Source organism: Schistocerca cancellata, chromosome 8 (genome assembly GCF_023864275.1).
Source record: "Schistocerca cancellata isolate TAMUIC-IGC-003103 chromosome 8, iqSchCanc2.1, whole genome shotgun sequence".
Taxonomy (NCBI): domain Eukaryota; kingdom Metazoa; phylum Arthropoda; class Insecta; order Orthoptera; family Acrididae; genus Schistocerca; species Schistocerca cancellata.
The window spans coordinates 100,295,914-100,318,645 of record NC_064633.1 but is presented as its reverse complement, the minus strand read 5'-3'; the positions used below and the strand labels follow the sequence as shown (position 1 = coordinate 100,318,645).

The following is a 22,732-nucleotide window of genomic DNA, read 5'->3' as shown; positions in this document are numbered from 1 at the left end:
TACAAGAGATATCCATAAACCACAACATTTACTAGAAGGCATGCAAAATATTACAAATACGTGATTTACCGCGCTGGCTGCTTATAGCTCTAAAAATTTGGCAGTCTGTGACGCTAAGTTTATGCAAAATAAGAATCGCATCTGCGAGAAAGCTGTGTAAGTTTTAATGGCCTCGTCCAAGTCGTCAGCCTCAATGCCATTGACAGAGTGGTGCGTTGTGCTGCAGGCTGCAAAGTTGTGAAGGCCAGCCCTGGTATCTGTCGGCCTGTGAGCTCCACAATAGAATCCTTAAAAAGTTCCTCTCGTTTTAATTTCGTTTTAAATATTATGTGAATTTCTGAAAACTGAAAGCAGAGCGACTATGTAATTATCTTCCAGCCGTATTGTTGCAGGCTTTACTACAAAGAGATGGTACGATAGCTTTTATCATTTTTTTAAAATGAATGGTTTTCACACCAGCGTCAACGCAATGGCCACAGAGTTCCAGCACTTTTCGTTTACAGTATAGCAGACCTGTTTCTTCGCAAAAACATCTAGCTTCCTTTTAGGTGCACTTTATTTCTAACTTTATGGCACAGACACTTTGCCCGCATCTCGTGGTCGTGCGGTAGCGTTCTCGCTTCCCACGCCCGGGTTCCCGGGTTCGATTCCCGGCGGGGTCAGGGATTTTCTCTGCCTCATGATGGCTGGGTGTTGTGTGATGTCCTTAGGTTAGTTAGGTTTAAGTAGTTCTAAGTTCTAGGGGACTGATGACCATAGATGTTACTTTCTGTGTGCATATACACAGTGTTTCCCGCCCATTTTCTTACATAGCACGTACACTCCAATGTAAAAGGCCAGATTTTCACCAACTGACGGTAAAAACTGTGGTGAACCATTTTCTCTATCGCTACATCGATAAAAATGATATCAACTCAATTTATGTATCGAGTCCTTGTAGAAAATACGTTTTCCTTACACGGTGATACAGAGGTAAACAATCCCAGGGAAAGATGTCAGTTTTATGGCACATAGTACAATTGCAGTAAATATTTTTAAAACAAGACGCGGGCAAAGAGGAAAGTACGATGGCCTGACATGTAAGTACAGCTGTTCTTCACGCAAACACCGCGGAAAGCGGAGGCTCTTGTACTCATTCAGAAGCTCTGGCCGTCATATTTATTGCGTTCTCCGCAATTCTTCTTTAAGAATAGTTTGGTTGCAAACAACAGTCAAATTACTATATTCGTCTTTTCGAACCTACTCATTACCGTTAAAACAACGTATCAACGCAACGTCTCGTTTCAGAATGATTTAATTAAATCTTTCTCGACGTCCAGCCGCTTCTCGTAATTGAAATCCTACAACTTTTCGGTCAAGCGCATTTCAGTCGTTGATGACTAACAGCTAGCGACTTCTGTATTCCAAACAGTGTTGATGATAATATCAGGGCAGCCAGTGGTTGCTACTGGAGAATGACTGGCGAGTATTACACGGCAATCTCGTGGAGTTTACACCATATGATGCGGATGAAATTCACAGACAGTTCCTCAAAACATTCAAACAAGAAGGAAACTGAACTACAACAGTAACGATAGACCAGCAGTTAGCTCGCTTCGTGTCACTTGCAAGAAATTATTTTTCGGTGCCTCGAACCACTTATTTTAGAGCATTCGACGTTCCTTGGTTCGAATAGTTTGCAGTTTAAATGTCGTAATTTATTGTACGTCGCACGTAATACTTGTTCTGAAGATAAACTTTTCTGTACATTTAATTCTCATGAGAAGGAACAGCCACAATCAAAAATAAGTGTATCGTCTTGTACAGAATAAAATACCGTCAGTGCAGTGAGACACCAGAGCTCTTTGCGCCCTGCTCTCACCACTTCGTGTTGGTTCAGATCCTTCACTTAGCTACTGAGGCAGAATATGGTGGTAAACTATGTATAACCACAGCGCAAGCAAGCAAGGTGTGTGTGACTAGCGAAGAGGGCAGTGAGACTGCGATAAAAGTGATGGATGAAGCTCTTCATGTAATCAGGATAAATGAGTAATGTACGAGTGATAGCAAGTATTATCTGTTGTAGTAAACCTTATTTATCGGAGATGGACCGTAATACAGTGAGTAACAACGGACTCTGCGAGCATATTAAGTTAGGAAGTGGACAATGATCGACAGTTCCTCCTGTGGCAAACAGTATCTGATCAGAAGTATCCAGACACTGCTGTGTAATACGGAATTTACCACTAGAAGTCACGATAGGTGGGTGGCAGTATAAAAGGAGGTACTGTCTTTTCAGTTTAGAAGTACAGTAGAACGTGTCGGTCAGAAAAGATCAGCGACTTCGGACATGGACTAGTCACTGGATGTCACGTGAGTAATAGAGCCATCACAGACACCTCAACCCATCCAAAGCTATACAGACTGATGGTTGGTTAAGTGACTGAGAAGCCGAAGCACGAAAGAAGAGCCACAACAGAACCAAGACCAGACAGATTTCACGGACTGGCGGAAAGCGACCGCCGAGCATTGAATAAGAGAGAGAGGGGGGGAGGGTTGTTAAAAATCATGTGAAATCAGCACAAGGAATTACTCGTAAGTTCTGAAGCGTTACCAGTGCTCCAGCTGGGGCACTGGCTATGAGTAGGAAGTGATGGAGCAGCTCGTCGTTAGCCGGGCATTCCTGCAATTAGTGATAAGCGACAGTTGCGGCGTGAAGAGCGGCGTCACTGCACTGTGGATGACTCGAAACGAGTGATCCCGACTGCTCAATCACGCTGTACTCTATGGCACTGTCATGGAATAGTTTGGGTTTGGCGAATGGCTGGAGAACATTATCTGTCATCTCGTACAGTGCCAACATTGAAATGCGGAGGACGCAGTATTACGATACGGCGAGTTTTTCGTGAGTCGGTTGTGGTTCCCATAACACGTAAACAGATCTTACAGCAATGTGTACTGCAAGAAATGTCAGAACAATTCGGATGATTTTATTAGGCTAGTAACATACCCTCAAATAAAGCAGCATCTTTGAGCCAATGGTGTTTGATTAACAAAATTCTTGAAATGACAGAAATTACATAATACCAATTTATTTTTCAATTTAATATTCGTGTACACTAATACAGTTGCAGGCACGCTCAGATAATGTCTGCAAATCATTCAAATAAAAGGTCTTCGGTTTCGAGTCCAACGGAGCGTTCACAGCATCAATCACCGTATAATCATCGCCAAATCGTCGTCCTCCGAGGTTTTGTTTTAGGTTTGGGAAAAGAAAAAAGTCTGATGGAGCCAAATCTGGAGTATTTGGCGGATGCCGTAACAATTCGAACTCGCAGTCACGCAGAGTTTCCTGTGTTGCGAGGGCTTTGTGCGCCAGTGCGTTGTCCTGATGCAAAATAATTCCACGCGCCAATTTTCCGCGCGTTTCTTTCTTTGTCTCTTCTCTGACACGGCGCAGCAGGTAGCTATATTACGGCGCAATGATAGTTACGCCCTTTTGGAAGTAATCTACCATAATTACCCCATCTGCATCCCAGAAGACCGATTCTCTCACCTTACCGGCTCATTTTTGCTCCCAGAATTTTTTTGGGGTAGGGGATGAAGAATGATTCCGTTGTTGCGAGTATCGTTTATGTTTCAGGATCATAGTGATGAACCCATGTTTCGTCTATCGTCAGATACCTTTCAAGAAAGCCGCCTTCATCCGCTTCAAATTTGCGGACGATTTCTTCACAACACTGCATTCGAGTCCTTCGGGACCCACCGAGGTGAAACTTTCCGCATTCCCACAATATTCACAACAATGTCATCAGTACACCCATGAGAGATTCCAAATGTGGCTTCAATGTGCTGCAACGTTGTTGGACGATCCTGCAAAATCGCATCGTGAATTGCAGTCACTGTTTCCTCAGTGGCAACGGTCACAGGCCTTCCGCTCCTCGGTGCATCTTCCACACTAGTTCTTCCAAGCTTGAAGTCGGACATTCAGTTTTTCACTGTTGCATAAGAAGTAGTACTGTCCTTAAGTGTATTCCGCATGTCCCCCGTAGTTCCTCGGGCGTCATTCCCTTCGAATGAAGATATTCAATCGCAGTACGGTTCTCTATTCTCTCGATATTCGCCATTTTACGCTACGATATACAATGCATCCTAGTTCCAAAGCTAACGAAACTGGAGCCGCGACATTTGACTTTCATATCCACAAAGGGTCACCATAAGAGTAGGTGGTGGTGTTTGCAGGAAACGTTACAGTAACCACATCGGGCTAGAAACTTTTCGACCGCCAATCGTAATGTCCTGCCCAGAGTCCCGACCTGCATCCAACTGAACACCTCTGAGATGATAGAATGAAGGCGTTCACGGCGGGTGTTGTCATCACTTAACACTTCCGGGCTGAGATGCCGTGGTCCATGTGTTTCAGGAAGGTGATCATGATATAAAGTTCAGTGAGACGACCGTCATACCAAAACGTCACATTATTATGCGCGAATGTACAGAGAGGCCATTGAGATTGCCAAAAACTGCAAAATTTTTGATAAAAAAGATGAAGGCATTAAGATATGGATGTCAACATTGCAGCAACAGCGTGACAATCGATCAATTTCAACTGAGAAAGTTGGCAATATCAGAGGTCATAGCATAGCCGACGTCACGTGATTGACAGCGGCGCCCTCTGGATGGCTTTTATATACGGCGCTCACTCGCGTTCTCGTTGCAGTTCGCCGATTGTCCTCGGAGGATGCCTTCCGCAGTCGAAGGCGAAACGTCAGGAAAGAGTCTTATGTATGGACCACGGCATTACAGTCCGGAAGTGTTAAGTGATGACCTCTGGGATGAGTTAGAGTCCGACTGCGCTCCACACCCAAACAAACGTCCATCAACACAATCTCCTCTGGTTTCGGCTCTTGAGGGAGAACGGGCTACCAGTCCTGCAGAAATCCAGACACCTCACCTTGAGTGTCAGTAGCAAATTTCAAAGTCGTTATATGGACGAGTGGTGGACAGGCGCCACATCAACAGTCGTCAATAGGTGCCTGGCTACTTTTGATCGGACAGTGTATAAACTTTGTTCTATCGCGCTGTAAATATGCCAGTCGCGTGCGCAGCCAGCGCGGTTCGATTAGGGATGCGTGCGGCCGGGGCGGGTGTGCGGCGGGGTGGTTGGTTAGTGGTTGGTTAGCGGTGGTTAGCAGGTGGTTAGCGCGGCCACTCACCGTGTGGGGGCGAGCTGCGCCGCGACGCCGACGCGCCGCCTCCAGGCAGGGTGAGGCGGGGTGGAGAGAAGCCCGCCACCAGCACCACCCACACAGACACCACGACCACGACCACGACTCCCTGCAACTGCTCTCTCTCTCTCCTCTCCTCTGCTCTGCTCTGCTGCTAGCAGTGCTTGCAACAGCTGGGCTCCCACCTCACCAGCCTTCCACAACTACGACCCTAACGTTCCTCTCGCAATCGTATCGTGAGTCGCCAGCCCTCAACAGCAGTCACTGATTTTTCCAGGTTTAAAGCGGATTTCAGAGAAATTTCAGTCTGGTTTGAATAATTGAATGTTGCAAACGTGTTACATCTTTAGGCTGTACCACACCTACACAGTGTATCTCGAAACTACAGTAAAACAGATGTTAACAAGAATGTTGGTTAGAATCTCTATGGTCCACTGGGAATTGTGCCACCGGAGGCAGCATATCAACACCCTCCTACAATCTGAGCTTCTAATCGACCCTGACCCTTGGGAGGACAGGATCTGCGGGAGGACACTGGCAATAGTTGGGCATAGCGACCGAACCAGTCTACAAATGGTAATATTTCACGAAACACAACTATCTTCTAAAATAAATGCAAAGAAAGAACCGCGGGACCGAACGGGAGCGTTATTAAATTACAGAGTCTCGTCGACACAATCATTAGGGTCGTATTGCAAGGCTGACTCATAGAAAACGTCCGTGGCCACAACGAGATTTTCAGTCTGCAGCGGAGTGTGCGCTGATATGAAATTTCCTGGAAGATTAAAACTGTATGCCGGACCGAGACTCGAACTCGGAAACTTTGCCTTTCGCGGGCAAGTGCTCTATCATCTAAACTACCCCAGCACGACTTACACCCAGTCCTCACAGGTTTACTTCTGCCAGTACCTCGTCTCCTACCTTCCAAACTTTACAGAAGCTCTCCTGCGAACCTTGCACAACCAGCACTCCTGAAAGAAAGGATAATGCGGAGACATGACTTAGCCACAGCCTGGGGGATGTTTCCAATATGAGATTTTCACTCTACAGCGGATTGTGCGCTGATATGAAACTTCCTGGCAGATTAAAACTGTGTGCCGGACCGAGACACGAACTCCAGACCTCTGCCTTTCAGTTTCATATCAGCGCACACTCCGCTGCAGAGAGAAAATCTCATTCTGGAAACATCCCCCAGGCTGTGGCTAAGCCATGTCTCCGCAATATTCTTTCTTCCGGGAGTGCCAGTTCTGCAAGGTTCGCAGGAGAGCTTCTGTAAAGTTTGGAAGGTAGGAGACGAGGTACTGGCTGAGGTAAAGCTGTGAAGACGGGGCGTGAGTCGTGCTTGGATAGCTCAGATGGTAGAGCACTTGCCCGCGAAGGCAAAGATCCCGAGTTCGAGTCTCGGTCCGGCACACCGTTTTAATCTGCCAGGAAGTTTCAACGTCCGTGGCGTTAATAAACTACTACGCCTCTGAAACTTCAAGGCAGATTAAAACTGTGTGCCGGACCGAGACTCGATATCGGGACCTTTGCCTTTCGCGGACAAGTGCTCTACCAACTGAGCTACCCAAGCACGACTCACGCCCCGTCCTCACACCTTTACTTCTGCCAGTACCTCGTCTCCTACCTTCCAAACTTTACAGAAGCTCTCCTGGTGGAGCACTTGTTCGCGAAAGGCAAAGGTCCCGAGTTCGAGTCTCGGTCCGGCACACAGTTTAATTCTGCCATGAAGTTTCATATCAACGCACACTCCGCTGCAGAGTGAAAATCTCATTCCACTACGTATCTGCTTCAAGTTTTGGAGAGGTCAAGAAAACCAAAATTTAAAATGGCCGGACAGGGTCTCAGACGATACCGAAGCTTTGGATCGAAAGCAGTCATGCAATATTCCATGATAATGGATGAAAGAGGGGCGTGAAAATGCACAGGGTGAGATTCCGAAGGGAGAAAGTGAGCGAAACTGTAAACCTCAATCAGAATGTTATCGTTTCTGGTTACCCCTTACCGCTTCATAATCAGTAGCAGTAACAATAGAATAATTATCGTGTACTGAAGACACGAATTAAGCATCGTAGTGAAGTCGAGCCTTCGAAAGACGTAAACATAGGACGACCTTGCACGAGGTTTTCTCATTATCCAAACATAATGGCTGAGAGCTCTCTTCTTTGGATACTACATAATTAATTACAATTTAAAAATAATGCCTCCGGAGAATACTTCCATACTGGGAACTGAACAGTCGGCAGGTTATGGTTGAAGTGATCACTGTAGAAAATATCTACTAAAACCAGTACTGCTGGCCTCTGTTTTCAGCACAAGCGAGGTAGATTCTTCCTATGTGTCATTCAGGGGTCGCAAGATGAAGTAGTAAAACGCTGAAAGTGGTTGCCAAAGAAAAAAAGGTTGAAAATTGACGGCTAAAAGATGTTTGGTTTGACATCCTCTATCGAATAGCCGAGTTCCGCAACCATCTCTAAAATGATGGACATGGCAGAAATCAAACGCATTTATCCCGTGGTCATGGAAGGCGTGATTTAGCGAAATATTTCAATCCCTGCTCACTTCTACTGTAACGTCAGTGTTTCATTTCTTAAAATAATCAGGCCAATTAACAATAGTTTCCTATTTTTCCCAGCTGTTGCAAGCGTGAATGAAAACCAGAGAAGCACAGTAACACACCAGTCAACAAGAAAAAGAAAATAAAAGGGAAACAGTGAGCCAAGAAACATTCTTTTGTCTGTCATACTCGCAGACATAACAGCTTGACGAAACAAACGGAAAGCTGACATTGGTACGAAAGGAATGATGGAAGTGAGTGTGGACACAAGACGTGGAACGGCATCACGCACAGGCAGCAGACGATGTTGTGCCTTCAGTTTCAGAGACAGATTCAGAGACAGATCACACACATGACAATGCGAGATACGGCTTCAGCACTTCAGTCGAGAAAATTTCCTCTGTGAAACTAGTGATTGTTGACTGAATGTGTCGAATCATAAGTGAAATTTTTGCGATGAGTGCCCTAGAGATGGAATAAAGTATTCTTCGTGCATACGGTGTAATACTCAAATACTTTTCTTCAGTTATTAATCTTACTTTGTTTCTATAATTCCAAATAACAGCTGCAATGTGTGTAGATTTCCTATGCAAATTTACGTTAGTTGCGTCACGCAATGAGTAATTTCACTGTTTATTTTTTGGCTACTACTTTGTTAATCATTATTCCATTAAACACAATAAACTTTATTTTAAGTATGTAATTATTTTTTATACTTTCTGTAAGTATGTGATGTGTCCCTAGTTCCTACAGGCAATGTCTAGCTACTACATGTTGACTGTGCTCAGACCTACTTTACATGCGAATATGGAACAGAAAGCCAATTTTTAACGTAAAACCTAGAGAGAGAGAGCTATTCTGAGCTACAGAGGTACGTACAATCAAATATTACTGTCTGAGTGTTACGAACTCCATCTGAAAGTGAACAAAATCCATCAAACCTTTTCTTCAAAATAAATTTTCTTTAGTTGCCACCCAAATCTGCCTGCACGCAGTCTAGTCATCGCGTCTTGCGTCCTTTGCATGATGCTGTTCCGTCCGCCACGTCCGAATATTGGAATGTTGTCAATAAGAGCTGCCTTCTGTTCATATCAGTTTTTATTTTTAAATAATATCATTTCTCTCTTTCTACTCTTTTTATGCGCTTTCTTGTTTTTTTTTTTTACATCACAATAACATCGGTATGAAAACACCTTCGTTTTATAATTTTCATCCTTAATCTTACTGTACAAATACTGTTCTATTCGTGAAAGATATGTCGTCTTACAAAGAAACATCAAGACAAATCATTCAACACAATCTTACCAGCTGCCTCTGCATTAACTTACTTGCACACAGGAACTAACGTAAGCTTTGGGTACTGAGCTCCTACTAGAGAGAAGCTACTAGACCTTCGACACTATCCCGAATGCAGACGTGAAACAAGCAAAACGGAGAATGTCAGCAAAGGAACAACTGACGAAATTAACCGGACGCATGAAGGAAGGTATTTTAGTACCGTGTCTTGATTACGGCGCAATATAACAAAAATTAAAAAGTAATTACGTGACTGTTATACACATATATTTGAGTGATTCGTAGATTTTCTCTAGTAGAAACTATATACACACACACACAATATGTAGTACGTGTTTTTGAATATGGTGTGAAGTAACAGTGGATGTCTTACAGAAAGATTTACAACAGAATAAAGTAGACGTGTACTCAAGAGGCATGCTGTACAGGCGAAAACATACATCATCAGCGTTATCATGATCATCATCACATAAAACCACCAAGAGCTCCCGCGGCAGCTTCAACCATCACAATTTACAAATACAGCCCATTACGTACACCTCAAGCAGTACAATCCAGGACTCAGTGGGTTAGGAAAGAGTAAAACGCCTCTACGTTTCTAGACAGAGCCCACTATAAAAACTTAGCAAAGCAAATAGCACATAAATTATCCTGCAAATCCAAATGTAGAATTTGTTGGGAATGTTACGAAACATGTGCCCTCATTTTCCCTGGACACATTTAGTTTGCTCCAAATCTCGTAAGGTCCTCAGTATAATTGACATATAACTTTTACATCCTCTGACTGTGTTATTTAACTCTAATGGAACGTATCGGTAACTGACATGCTGTGCGTAAAATCAATACGTTTAACAGTAAACACATTTAGGTTTTGCAAGTGAACAAATTAATGCACTTACTACCCTTGCGTGCGAGTAAAGCCACTTGCATGATTTCCCGATACCACTTATAAAAATTTCCTTACTTCGTGGAAGCTGCGATGAACATTTTGTGCGTCAAACGTGCAAATGGAGTAGCTCCCGGTGGCTGTCATTACATAAAATAACTCAACTAAAACAATGAAATAAATCGTTCAAACAATACTAAAGCTAATCCCATATTAAACCACTATCAATAATAACTCAACAGAACTTTAAACAAATAAGGAAACACAACCAACATTGCGCTTCCATGCGCAATATTTCGCTATCTCTACAACTAAACAGCACTCTAACACGTAATTAATACTGCTGGGGGATATATTGGGACATTGCCGGACTTTTCCTTCAAGTCAAGGAGAACGTTTCTACACACAGGCGCTGTCCCCACTTCAGCACAGTTCCAACATTTGCAACGCTTTTCATAATTGCACTTGAAATACGAATACATGTGTACATATAAACCACTTAGTAATGATTCTTCGCGAACAGTCATACCCAAAAGCGTCTTATATACATACTACATAATGTGCGTAATTTATATTGAGGCTGGAGAGCTAAAATTCGTAGACGGTAACATCTGAAGTGGAACCGGAAATGTGTCCTCAGTGCTCAGTACATCAACCGCCATACGAAAAGCGATCAGCAGTGTTCACGCGGTGTACAGTTTAGATAACGAGCCGATATGATCTCAACGTTCTCATGAAACCAAGTATTATAGTACAGGAGAATGTTTCTTCTCCAAACGCTGCTCCGTCGTACACAAGACATTTGTACAGCTCAGTCTCGAACGAAGACTGTTCTATAAGCGGCCCACGCGCTTGGAAGTAAAGAACGCCGGAGCCCCAGTCCAAAATTAGCTGGGCTATGCGATCTACTGTATATTTTCGCTCAAAGAACGCTAGGCACATAATTTTTGTGTATGACTGTTCCGATTCGACATGGACGAACAATATACATTTGTCAATAAATTCGCGATTATGGAATATTGCGTCAGTATTCAGAGCTTGGGGAATGTTTATCACGTAAAACACACACACACGCACACACACACACATACGCGCACGCACGCAGTCAATGTCAAACACACAGCCGCTACGAAATCGCGCAACAGGCGCGAATAATTGGCACTGTTTGTGAACACACACGTACATATTTCGGAAATAAAATGCACTTTAGGTCGGTACGAGAAAAGATCATGATCTAAACAATACGTCCTTAGAAAAAAGTTCTGTTTTTCGTCTTTCTTTTTCTTTCTACCGTAGCAGTCATGCTGCCAGCGGAGTTACAAAACAGTTACAGTTACTGCAGTTATTAAATTCATATCCTCTAGTAAAAAAGCTCCACCAACTTCTTGAGCAATTAATGAAATGCAAAAACATGTTTAATATTAGTGTTCAGCACCGGACGAATAGGCCAAATATTTATTCTTTTTTACATTTTTCCTTGCATGTTCCACTAGTCGTAGTTACAAAACAATTTTTGTTTGAGACTGCAATCTAATTGCTTCCGAAGGAAGCGCGTAAATAATATTGGTGTAAAAAGAATCGCGAAAGGAATGAAAAAAGTTCTTCGGCTAAAAAACTGTTTTTTGAAGATTTGGAGACATGCATGGTGAATGAAAGGCAGCATATAGAAAAGGAATAGCACAAACGATCCCACACAGTAATCGTTCGTCAAATGTTTGCCGTCAGAGCTGTTCAGTAAGCCATTCAAACTATTAATATTCAGTTAACGTTCTGAGATTGTCGGTGGACAGATACGTGTAGTTCCATCTCTTTAGCTTGTCAGATGGTAAACAACGTCAATGGCTCGCAAAGATAAAACGACGTGGGTTGGAGATAGGTCGCATGATAAAAACTGTTTAGTGTTATAAGAAAGGTGTGTAAAACGTTATTCACTTTCATTATTTCCAATAGGCAAACCAGGACATAGAAATCTTGTAACATTCGCTAACAGTGTGTGATTCACAGACACTTATTACCTTACTAAAGTGTTTGGTAAATGGAAAATGTATTTTTTACAAGTATTGGAAGGAATTTTGGGCTAGTGAATTGAATGGTGATTACGTACTTCACCTTTGAGGTGTGGTAATTTTTCGAAGTATGGGAGTCGATGAAGATCTTATACTGCTCATGACAGTACTTGCAAGCTGTGGCAGCAGGTTAGTGAATGACACAAAAGATCCGAAGACACGAAGCGCAAAATAAATCTGTTGCGATGAAGTGGAAGCCTTTAAAAGAGGTACTCCGGTACAACCGGTAAATAACAGGCGTTTCTGTTTCATGGCACGTAGATATAATTGTTCGACAAGAGGTGGAACTGTCGTAGACTGCTTTCTGTTTGGTACGAGGGAAAATTTGGCATTCCGGTGGAGGAATTCATGTGATGAAATCTGTGGAAACTGAGGAGCAATATAGCTATCTAAGTGTATGAATACGCTAAAAGAAGACAAAATCCATTCATTGGGTGAACTACCCAGGGTAGAGCAATTAAAAATATGGTACACCAAAACTGAACAGTAACTTTCAGAATATAAGTCACCAAGATTACATAATAGTTGTTATCCCAAATAAAAACATTCGAATTTTCTGTCGGGTCATTTTATTCTCAGCGTACTGTATGAAATGGATCGGAATATTCTCTAGAGTCAAAAATTCTTGGTGTACGTCAACGATTTCGATAAGCCAAGGCAGTGTATCTCGGGAAAGATCAAAATAGTTTGAGTATAGGATTAGGAGCTGAAGAGAGGAATATGTCTCGAGGAAGGTAGTAAGATGTCACTGGTACTTTTTTCAGCAGGTGTGTCCGGCACGCGCTGGTCTTACTGAACAGCTGTGCCAAACAAACAGTCCGCTCTCCAGCTGGGTACGTGCCGCCTCCACGCTTCACAGCTCTAGCTACCGCACACGGGATCCCTCGCCCTCGCCCTCGCCCTCCGGCTCGCTCGGACACCAGCGTTCGGCTCAGCGCCTCATCAGACGAGCGTCCTTGTCTGCAGGAGCAGCGCCGACGCGCCGGCGGCCACTGCGAGGCACAAACCTAGGCAGCCGTGGCCGTTCTTGGCGAGCGACACGCAGCCCGAGGCGGAGGCGGAGCTGGAGGCGGCGTCGCCAACCGAAGGGGGCCGCGCGGCGGCGTCGGGGGCGGAGGCGGGCGCCGCGGCCGGGGGCGGCGCCACTTCGTTGTCGTGGTGCGCGGGCGGCCGGGCGTACGGGGGCCAGCGCTGCTGTTGCTGCTGCTGCTGCTTGCCCGCATCCGCCCCCAGGGGCAGCGACGGCGGGGGCCGCGTGCGGGGGACGGCCGTGCCGGGGGCGGCCGTCGGTGGCGGCGGCGCGGAGGTGGCGGGGGCGGCGTCGTCTGGCTGTGCCGGCTGCTCCGTGCCGTGTAGCACCAGCTCCCAGCCAGAGACGCTGCCTGCGCACACACACACATCGAGGCGTCACAGCCCGCAGTCTGCCACTCTGCCCTAACAGCCCTGACTTACTGTCACACTAAAGCGTCGTATGGCACCCAATGCGGACAAAGTGTTTCGATTTCGTGTCATTCTAACGGCACGCTTGTCAGTGTCGAAGCTTATTTATTCAATTATGGCCTCAACAGGTCCCACCACAAAATATCTGAAGTAGCCAAGCGGGCCAAGGAACTAGCAGCAAGTGACTTTAGCCAAAACGTAGTGGACAAAACGTCACTGAAATGGGACCTGCAAATCAGGCTGCTCTCTCACCTATTGCAGCTGAAATTTCTCATCGAGTAGTCCCTCAGTGGGTCACACGCTGCTGAACGAACCGCACTGCAAGCCATAACGTGGCCTCCGAAGTTTTAATTCCTGTATGCCGTATCGTGGCGTCCTATTGGCTCGAAAACGCCACTCTCATCGCACTTTAATACAAACACTAAATCGACGCCGGCCGCAGTGGCCGAGCGGTTCTAGGCGGTTCAGTCCGGAACCGAGTTGCTGCTACGGCCGCAGGTTCGAATCCTGCCTCGGGCATGGATGTGTGTGATGTCCTTAGGTTAGTTAGGTTTAAGTAGTTCTAAGTCTAGGGGACTGATGAAATGGTTCAAATGGCTCTGAGCACTATGGGACTCAACTTCTGAGGTCATCAGTCCCCTATAACTTAGAACTACTTAAACCTAACTAACCTAAGGACATCACACACATCCGTGCACGAGGCAGGATTCGAACCTGCGACCGAAGCGGTCTCGCGGTTCCAGACTGTAGCGGGGACTGATGACCTCAGATGTTAAGTCCCATTGTGCTTAGATCCATTTGAACTTATCAACTGGCATATTTCAGTCCTTTCCAGGATAATACTGCTACTCATTAGTGTATAGCGTAGTGCAGAAGCAACAGATGTAGGAAGCATATGGTACTGGCACATGGACATCTCAACCGATCCTGCTGCAAGCAACACAAGTGCGATTTCTCAACAGATTTGGACTCTTACACATAAAATGGTAATACCAGCCAATGAGGCTTACTTCCATTCCGAATATGAATAAGAGAGAGACGAGTGTCACAAGAGCAACTAGTTGTCACGATGGCATAAGGAACCTGTACGGCCTCTATTACATTGGCTCCCAGAGGTTTCTGCCCCGACACTGTGATGCGCGTCCTACCATGGCTGCTAGCACGCACCTCCGACCGTTGCTAGGTGCTACAAGTCAGTGACAGCTGTCTCCATCTGCACAATTAAGTCGTGTTACGGTCATTCTCTATGTCCCCCTTCCATGGATAGGCATTGGACGACTGCTTCATCCATGTACAATTGCCTTTCAATTGAACGACCTCCATAGATCCGTCACTTTTCGGTTGCTGTCACATACCTCGGATGTTTCGCTGTCAGCCTCTGCTTCCTTTCACTAGGGTACAAGGACAAGTTCAAAATGCTTCCTCCTCAGAACGACGATGTTGTCAATCTTCTGTGGCTGCCTTATGAATATAATCACCAATAACTTGGTTAAGTAAAAGTGCACCTTAGAACGTATGTAGCCAGTATCTTGTTTCCGCGATAGAAACCAATGTTCGAGTACCATAACTCACTCACAAATTTCTAATTATAGTTCTGACAGTAAATTTCGAACGTGTCACACTGTATGAACCATTACTGATTGTTGAAGAAGAAATTGCACACAAACAGAAAGGCTGCATGCCACATGCAGACATGCTCTCGCATCATGTAACATATCGGTGCAGTAAAATATAAAGCTATGAACAAAAAATAATGAAATATCTTTTCATGATTTAATAGGTTAAATGAGTAATTAATATTGTACGAATAATTTTGACAAACTGCACATAAATATGAAGGAATAAAACAGGAACAAGTAAAAGTTTAAAAAATGCATTACACCTACAAGACTTTCATTCAAGACTAAAAAAGATATCAAAGGTTCTAGTAAAGCTTATTTATCGTGCAGTCAAACGTTTCTAAGACTAACGCAACTTACTACTGAACATCTTAAAATCACAATAACAATAATAATAGACGTAAAACAGGATAACTGTGCAAGTAAGATGCTTCACGATGTGCAGAAGCACAAAAGACTAACAAGTACATATTTCCACTTACAGAAAGAAAAGAGAAACAGTGAACTACAAGGAAAACTCAATGTCTCTGATACCGTGGGAACGAAAAACTATATTACGTCGGCCGTCTGATGGCAGTAAACAAACGTCTTACTACTGGAATACAGCTTACACATGGCAAGGTTCCATTTTTCAATTATTTATGAACATTCTGCTATTAACAGTTATTCGACCAGTTTGCCACATCCATTATAAAACCTTATATGTTGTTTGATAGCGTCATCATTTGATTCCCCAAATCTTCACTCTCTCCCCAGAAGGTTTACGTGCCGTTGCTCATGTGACTAAGTAATAGAGAAAAATAGTAACAGAGAAAATAGTCGCTTAAAACAGACGCTGCTTAAATTTGGAACAACTGTAGTCAGCAATGCCGGCCGAAGACTTCCGGTATAAGGAGTCACTCTCGTTCTGCCGAGGGCCTTATCAAACAGGGCGGCGAAGGGGCAGAGGTTTGGAACACTACTTCGCCCTTGAGTTAGGAAGCTACGCCTCAGAGACGAAATAACTAGCAATGATCAACGGCATGAAGATGGAGACGGAAACGGAGACCACCCAATTAAGGACATAATGTGATCCATTGTACATATGGTTTCTAATTGAATAAGTGCCCTTCTGATCTCAATATTGGAAAAAGATTGCAAATTGGTCCCCCATTTGGATCTCTGCAAGAGGACTGCCATGGGGACGTAACCATGAGCAAAACATACAACAACTAATGAACGGGTAATCTTCTACGAGTATGAACACGGTATGTCGGGAAACTGAAAGTTGTCAGAAACTTGAAAATTTGGAATTGGAAATCAAAAGGTTCAAACTAGACACACCGGGGGTTAGCGAAGTGAAACGGAAAGAAGACAAGCGTTTTCTGGTCAGAGTGATATGGAGTAACACTGAAGGCATCCACGAGTAATAGGAGCAGTCTGATGACCTGTTAGAAGAAGAAATAAGAGTCGACATAGGGGTCCAGTAATAGAATTAGAGCTTTGGGAGACTAGATATCAAATGCGGCGGGAGCCACACATAAGCACAGAGGGATGATCAGGATTGAAATTCAGGGCGTAAGAATGTCAAAGATAAGATTCGGTGATCACATTACTAAGTCCAATGAAATGAGAAACTATGAAATTATGACATGCAGTGGATTGAGAATAAATCTAAGAAAGATAAAGGTAATGAGGAGTAACAGAAAAAAGATTAGCAATACACCTAACAACGAAAATGGGGACGACGAGGTAGAAGAAGTGAAGGAATTTTGCCGATTATGAACCAAAACAACGCATGATGACATAGGAAGCAGACTAACACAGCGAAAGATGGCATTCCTTGCCGAAAAACGTCTATTACTATCAAACTTGAGGAATAAATTGCTGAAGACCTACGTTTGGAGCCCAGCATTGTAAAGAAGTGTACGACTGAGTGTGGAAATACCGGAAAACGAGAGGACAGAAGCGTTTGAGATGTGTTGCTATAGGTGGATGCTTAAAATTTGGTGGAGTGGTAAAATAGGAAATGAGACGTTTTCTGCGGGATTGGTGAGGGGAGGAACATGTAGAAACGCTGATAAGAAGTAGCGACAGAAGGACACGAGATGTATTAAGACATCAAGCAAAACTTCCGTGGAAACAGAGGGAGCTGTAGAGGAAGACAGAATGGAATGCACCCAATACACAACAGATGGCATAGGATGCAAGCGCTACTCTGAGAGGAATTCTTTGCAGGGCGCATGGAAGCAGTCTGAAAACTAATCAGTCCCCCCACCACCGCCACACTCCAGTTTTGGAGTTTCCGGCTACGGAACTAGCAAATGACCTTCCGTTCAGCGATAAAGAAGCCTTGACGTAAATTCATATTGCTTATTGCATCTGAAGTTAAAAATCCGTGCAGTTCGAGGTTGGTTCCATATCTCATACCAACCCTACCCACAGAAAGCAATAATGAGACGTACAAGTTAAAACATGTGTTTGTGTCACTCATTTCACTTAAATGTTAAAATTTGTTATTGAAATCTAATAAGAATATAATTGAAGCATACGAATGTTTTAATTTGTTTTTGCCATAAAGAGTGTCACATAGGAGAGACTTGGTACATCCGCCAGTAATTAAGACCTCTTCTGAGTTTACCCGGGAAAAAGGAGAGCGTTGTCCACATCCACCTAACTGAAGCAAATTTTGTCAGAAAGCACGATAAGATCTTACTCAGTGTCTCTCCTAGGGATCTGTTATGTAGAGAGGGCACTGTGTTTGCGGTAATGTAATGTCACTTAAGGTACGTGCTCTTGAAGCGGGTCCAAACGGTTCAGTAAGACGGGGGTCTGCTGGGCGACACTCGATAGTAACAAGGCATGTATTCTGCTGCAGAAGGTAGCAAACTTCGCTAAGAAATCAAAATGGTGAAACGAAGCATGTGGCACAAATAACACAGTGGTGTCAATAAACCCATACAGCTGACGGTAATCTTGATAATAATAATTTAAGTACAAGTAAAGGAACTAAGTCGTGCTCTTCATAGCAAGACACCAAAAATCGAAAGTTTCTTTTCATGGGTGTCAGTCCTAAAAGCACTAGAGATTGCACTATCGACGATTTCACTAGTAGGACAGGGATAGTAACTCTGGAAACCACGTTGTTAAACCTAGGTTATTGAATAATCCTTTCGAGGTCTTGCAGAAGCAATATTAAATTAAGTGTGAATTATTATAGTTTACTTACCATCAAGATAACACAATAATAATTAATAAAAGAAACAAATAATTAAAAACACAATGACGTAAAAGCAAATAATTTATTGCTATTGGCATGTATCGACAGCTACAAAATCATACAAGCTCAGAATGTCAATATACAAAGCAAAAACGAAAGAAACAAATATTCATGCTAAGCGATGTGCCAAGGTACACTACACGAGTTCGTGCTCACAAACAACAAGAAGCGAACGGCTGTGACATGACCGGTGCGCGGTCGGCATGCGAAGGCCGTCATCAATGATACGTGAGAGTGTGCTGTGGAAGGGGGTGGTGGGGGCGACGCTGCACCACGGCAACCACCGGCAACGAGACGGAACCAGAATGCGAGGCTGTGCTGCAAAGCAGAGCATGAGCATCTATTAAGTCAGGTACGTGACGTCACTACGGTGTACTGCGTTCTTCCTCACTGGCGTAAGGACAGTGGACCCCTGTGTATGCGTTTTAACTTCTCTCGCCCGCGGTAGTACAGTGGTATCTCGATTCGACGTCGAAATAAAAGTGTATTTGTGACCCCTTCACCTCAAACCGAAATCTTCCTTGTTATAATCGTCGCGCTTCACTGCAGTGCTAATCGCAGTTAAGACACGTAATGTACTTCGGTACTATTCAGATGTCCGTGTACTCTTTAATTTGGGTGACTAATATTTATTTCTCACAAACAGTGATAACCAGTGGAGGAAAGATGTCCCGGAGAAACGTTTCGCTTTACTACCAGTAACGTACAATCAGGTAATAAATAAATTAATACGGAATTCCAAAATCACTTTCCAAAATGTGGAAAATAGGGATAAAGTGATGGCGTGCTGCACTGCCTAAGTTGCCGACGTTCCTCTGGTAAAAGAAAACTGAAGAAACGTCATCGTCGAGGCTTGTATATAAAGTAGCATTAAAAGTGTAACTGCACAGCAATAAGGTGAAACAGAGCAAACTGCGAGAGTGTTTCTGATAGCAGACAGTCTGACATTCCAAATAATAGAAGCCATCTTTTATGAATCTAGTAATTAAACTGAATTAAAAGGGAAAGAGACAGTCTATTTTAGTCCCATGAATATGCTGAAAGTCTAACATCCAACAGATTTGAAACTTCGTGGCAGATTGAAACTGTGTGCCGGACCGAGATGAATTCGGGATCTTTTGCCCTTCGCGGACAAGTGCTCTACCATCTGAGCAACCCAAGGACGACTCACAATCCGTCCCCACAGCTTCAATTCTTCCAGTACCTAGTATTCTACGTTCCAAAGTTCACAGAAGCTCTTCTGCGAACCTTGCAGAATTAACACTCCCGGAAGAAAGGATATTGCGGAGATATGGCTTAGCCGGGAAGTTTCATATCAGCGCACACTCCACTGCAGATTGAAAATCTCATTCTGTATCCAACAGATTTGTTTGGATTTGTTTGTCTGATCCTATAAAGTTGCAAGGAATTGGTGGATCGGTGTTAGAAATCAGACGTAATGAACAATGACAAAAATCTACTGAGCTGTAATACAAAGCTTGTATCTCAATCTCCGAGCATTTTTAACGAAAATAATTGTTGAAAAATTGATACAATTAGACAGACAAAAAATCTACTCTCTAAGTGGCCGCAGGAGAAAACACATACAAAAGTTAAGGAAATGTGCAAGCTCTTGGAACCACTGATTTCTTCTTCTGGCAGAAGGGTTGAAGGAGAGGGAGGAGGAATGCAGGATAAAGAACTGGCTTGAAAATTTCCGTAATGTTTGTACGTGTTTTCTCCTTCTCCAGCTTGGTGAACAGCTTTTTAATCCATCCAGTTGTATTCAATTTTCAGAGTATTTGTTGTCACATATAATCTGCTTCAATGCCCCGTTCACCATCATCACTTATAATACGCATGGCTCTGAACAGTACGTCAGGGTGAATTGCAGTTCAGCAACAGACCACTGGTTATGAAACTGTAGTTCACATTAACGTGCTACTCGAAGCCAAACATTTTGTATCAGCTGATGGTGAACATGACATTAGAACCGGTCGTATGTAAAAAAACACCCTGACATTGAGACGTAATATTTTCATATTACTGAACAGTACTGCACCCGCAACATGACACTGACGATGACACGGACTAAAATGAGGGAGTAGGTCATATAAAGAGGGTGCCAGAGTGCTTAATACCACCGCCTGACATATTCACAGGAGGAATGGATGGTAGCCACAGACGAATAACGTATCCGTGTATAACGAAAAACATTTACTGGAGAGATGGAATAAAAAGAAAACGACTTAATGAGGAAGCCACAGAGCAGAAAGAAAGGAGGAGAGCGGTTATGCAGTCCACAAATACGAACTGGTCAACTATGTTTAAATGAAAAATGAATCGCTTTTGAAGTAGGTATCTACGTTAACGTGAATTTCTGGAAGTAAGGATACACACGTTCTGGTTCAGGGAAAGAAGTGGACAAGAATTTCCTTCGTTTTTCATCCGAGCATGAATAAACAGAAAATGCATCTGTTCGTATAGCTGGTTTCCATTTCGGTTTCGTGACTGCTACGCGGTTTGAGGCGCCATGTCACGGATTGCACGGCCCCTCCCGCCGAAGGTTAGAGTCCTTCCTGGGGCAAGGCTGTGTGTGTTGTTTTAAGCATAAGTTAGTTTAAGCCAGTTTACGTAGTGTGTAAGTCTAGGGGCCGATGACCTCAGCAGTTTGATGCCTTAGGAAAACACACATACACATAACTGCTGCACCAGCTAGCACAGAACTGAATATACAAGAATATACTGCCTACAGTTGCAGGTTAACTTTATCGTTTACCTACGTTTCAACGTTATTAATAACGTCGTCTTCAGAACCTGCAAAAAGTTAATATTATAATGTGCTAGTAAAGTATATTAGATATGGTCATCCTACAGGATGCAACGTGTAGTACTTACATAAAATATTATTTAAATGTTTACCTAAAACATATGGTCATCCTACAGGATGCAACGTGTAGTACTTACATAAAATATTATTTAAATGTTTACCTAAAACATTTAGGTAAACGTTTAAATAATATTATTTAAATGTTTACCTAAAACATTTAGGTAAACGTTTAAATAATAATAGTTTATGTAAGTACTACACGTTGCATCCTGTAGGATGATCATATCTAATATAATTTACTAGGACATTACAATATTAACTTTTTGCAGGTTCTGAAGAAAATGTTATTACTAACATTGAAACCTAGTAAACGATAAAGTTAACCTGCAACTGTAGGCGGTTTATTCTTATATAAACAATATCAGTTGCTGTCGCTGCATAAAAATGTTAAAAAAAAAGAACTGAATAGCTTTATCGTATCTTGAGTTCTATTTCTAGGATTGACTCCATGACTGTTACAGAATGAGACTCTCAACTCGTAAAAAAAGTGACGCAATAGATGGTGCGATGTCAATCAAAAGCTGGTTCAACACTTGCTCAGAGTTTCACTGTACGTAACGGATGGAAAAATATGCGACGGATCAGAACATCACCCAAGCGGTAGTTCTGACTTTCAATTTCACAGCTGCTACTTTATTTCACTTGTGAGATCCCGACAGTTAAAAATTGCTACAGAGCACACCCAACATGGAAGATGGATCTTCTTTGCATCAAGAGTACACACTGGCCGTTCATCCGTGAGAAAGATCCCATACGGTTATAATTAAACAAGTTGCTGAGGTTAGCCAAGAAACGGCGAAGCCTTGATGGCAAAGCTAGGAGAGCAGCGACGTGCCAGCTCGACTGTGAACGGCAGCCTAGGATGGTTCCTCGGTGTTACCGGTGGCTTCGGGTGCAGCTGGGCAGGGGCAGCGCGGTGCAGGGATGACGTGGAGTGGAGGCGGGGACTGGGGGCGGGGGGCGGGGCTTGCCTGTGGGCAGGCGCAGCGTGTGGTCGCGCGACAGCTCCGCCACTGAGACACCCGCCGCCGGCTCCTTCATCACCAGCACGTTGACCTTGGTGTACTTGCGGAAGGCGTCCGGCATCTGCGGCCGGCCCAGCGGCTCCGACGGCGCCGGCTGCAGCATGATGGTCACGTCGCCACGTAGCACCGACGGCTGCGCTGGGGGCGGCGGTGGTGGTGGCGGGGGCGGGAGGCGGCGGGGAGCGCCGGGGGCCGGAGTGGCCGCAGGACCGCGGGAGGCGGCGGCGGCTGCACCGGGGGCGGCCGGCGGCGGCGTCGTCGGGACGGCGGGCAATACCGTCGCGGCGCTAGCTGCGGTCGTGGTGGTGGTGGTGCGGCTCTTGGCGGCGCCAGTGCGATTGCCGCCGCGGAAGTTCTGCTTCTTGACCTTCGGCTTGGACCTCGGTGGCGGCGCCGGTGTTGCGGCGATGGGAGGCCGGGCGGCGGCGGGCCCCGCCCCCAGGAAGCCCCCGCGTGGCCCGACACCGGAGGCGGGCACGCCCGCGGCCCCCGGCGCTCCCACCACCCC

General features: G+C 44.3%; 1 protein-coding gene across 1 annotated transcript in view; it reads right to left on the bottom strand.

The window, feature by feature from the left end:
• Window positions 1-22,732, bottom strand: part of LOC126095397 (furin-like protease 1) — a 256,503-nt gene that overhangs the window by 11,216 nt on the left and 222,555 nt on the right. Inside the window, exon 12 of the mRNA XM_049910198.1 lies at window positions 13,020-13,394. Within this exon, the coding sequence (XP_049766155.1) occupies window positions 13,020-13,394 (375 nt within the window). The remainder of the gene's footprint in view (window positions 1-13,019; window positions 13,395-22,732) is intronic.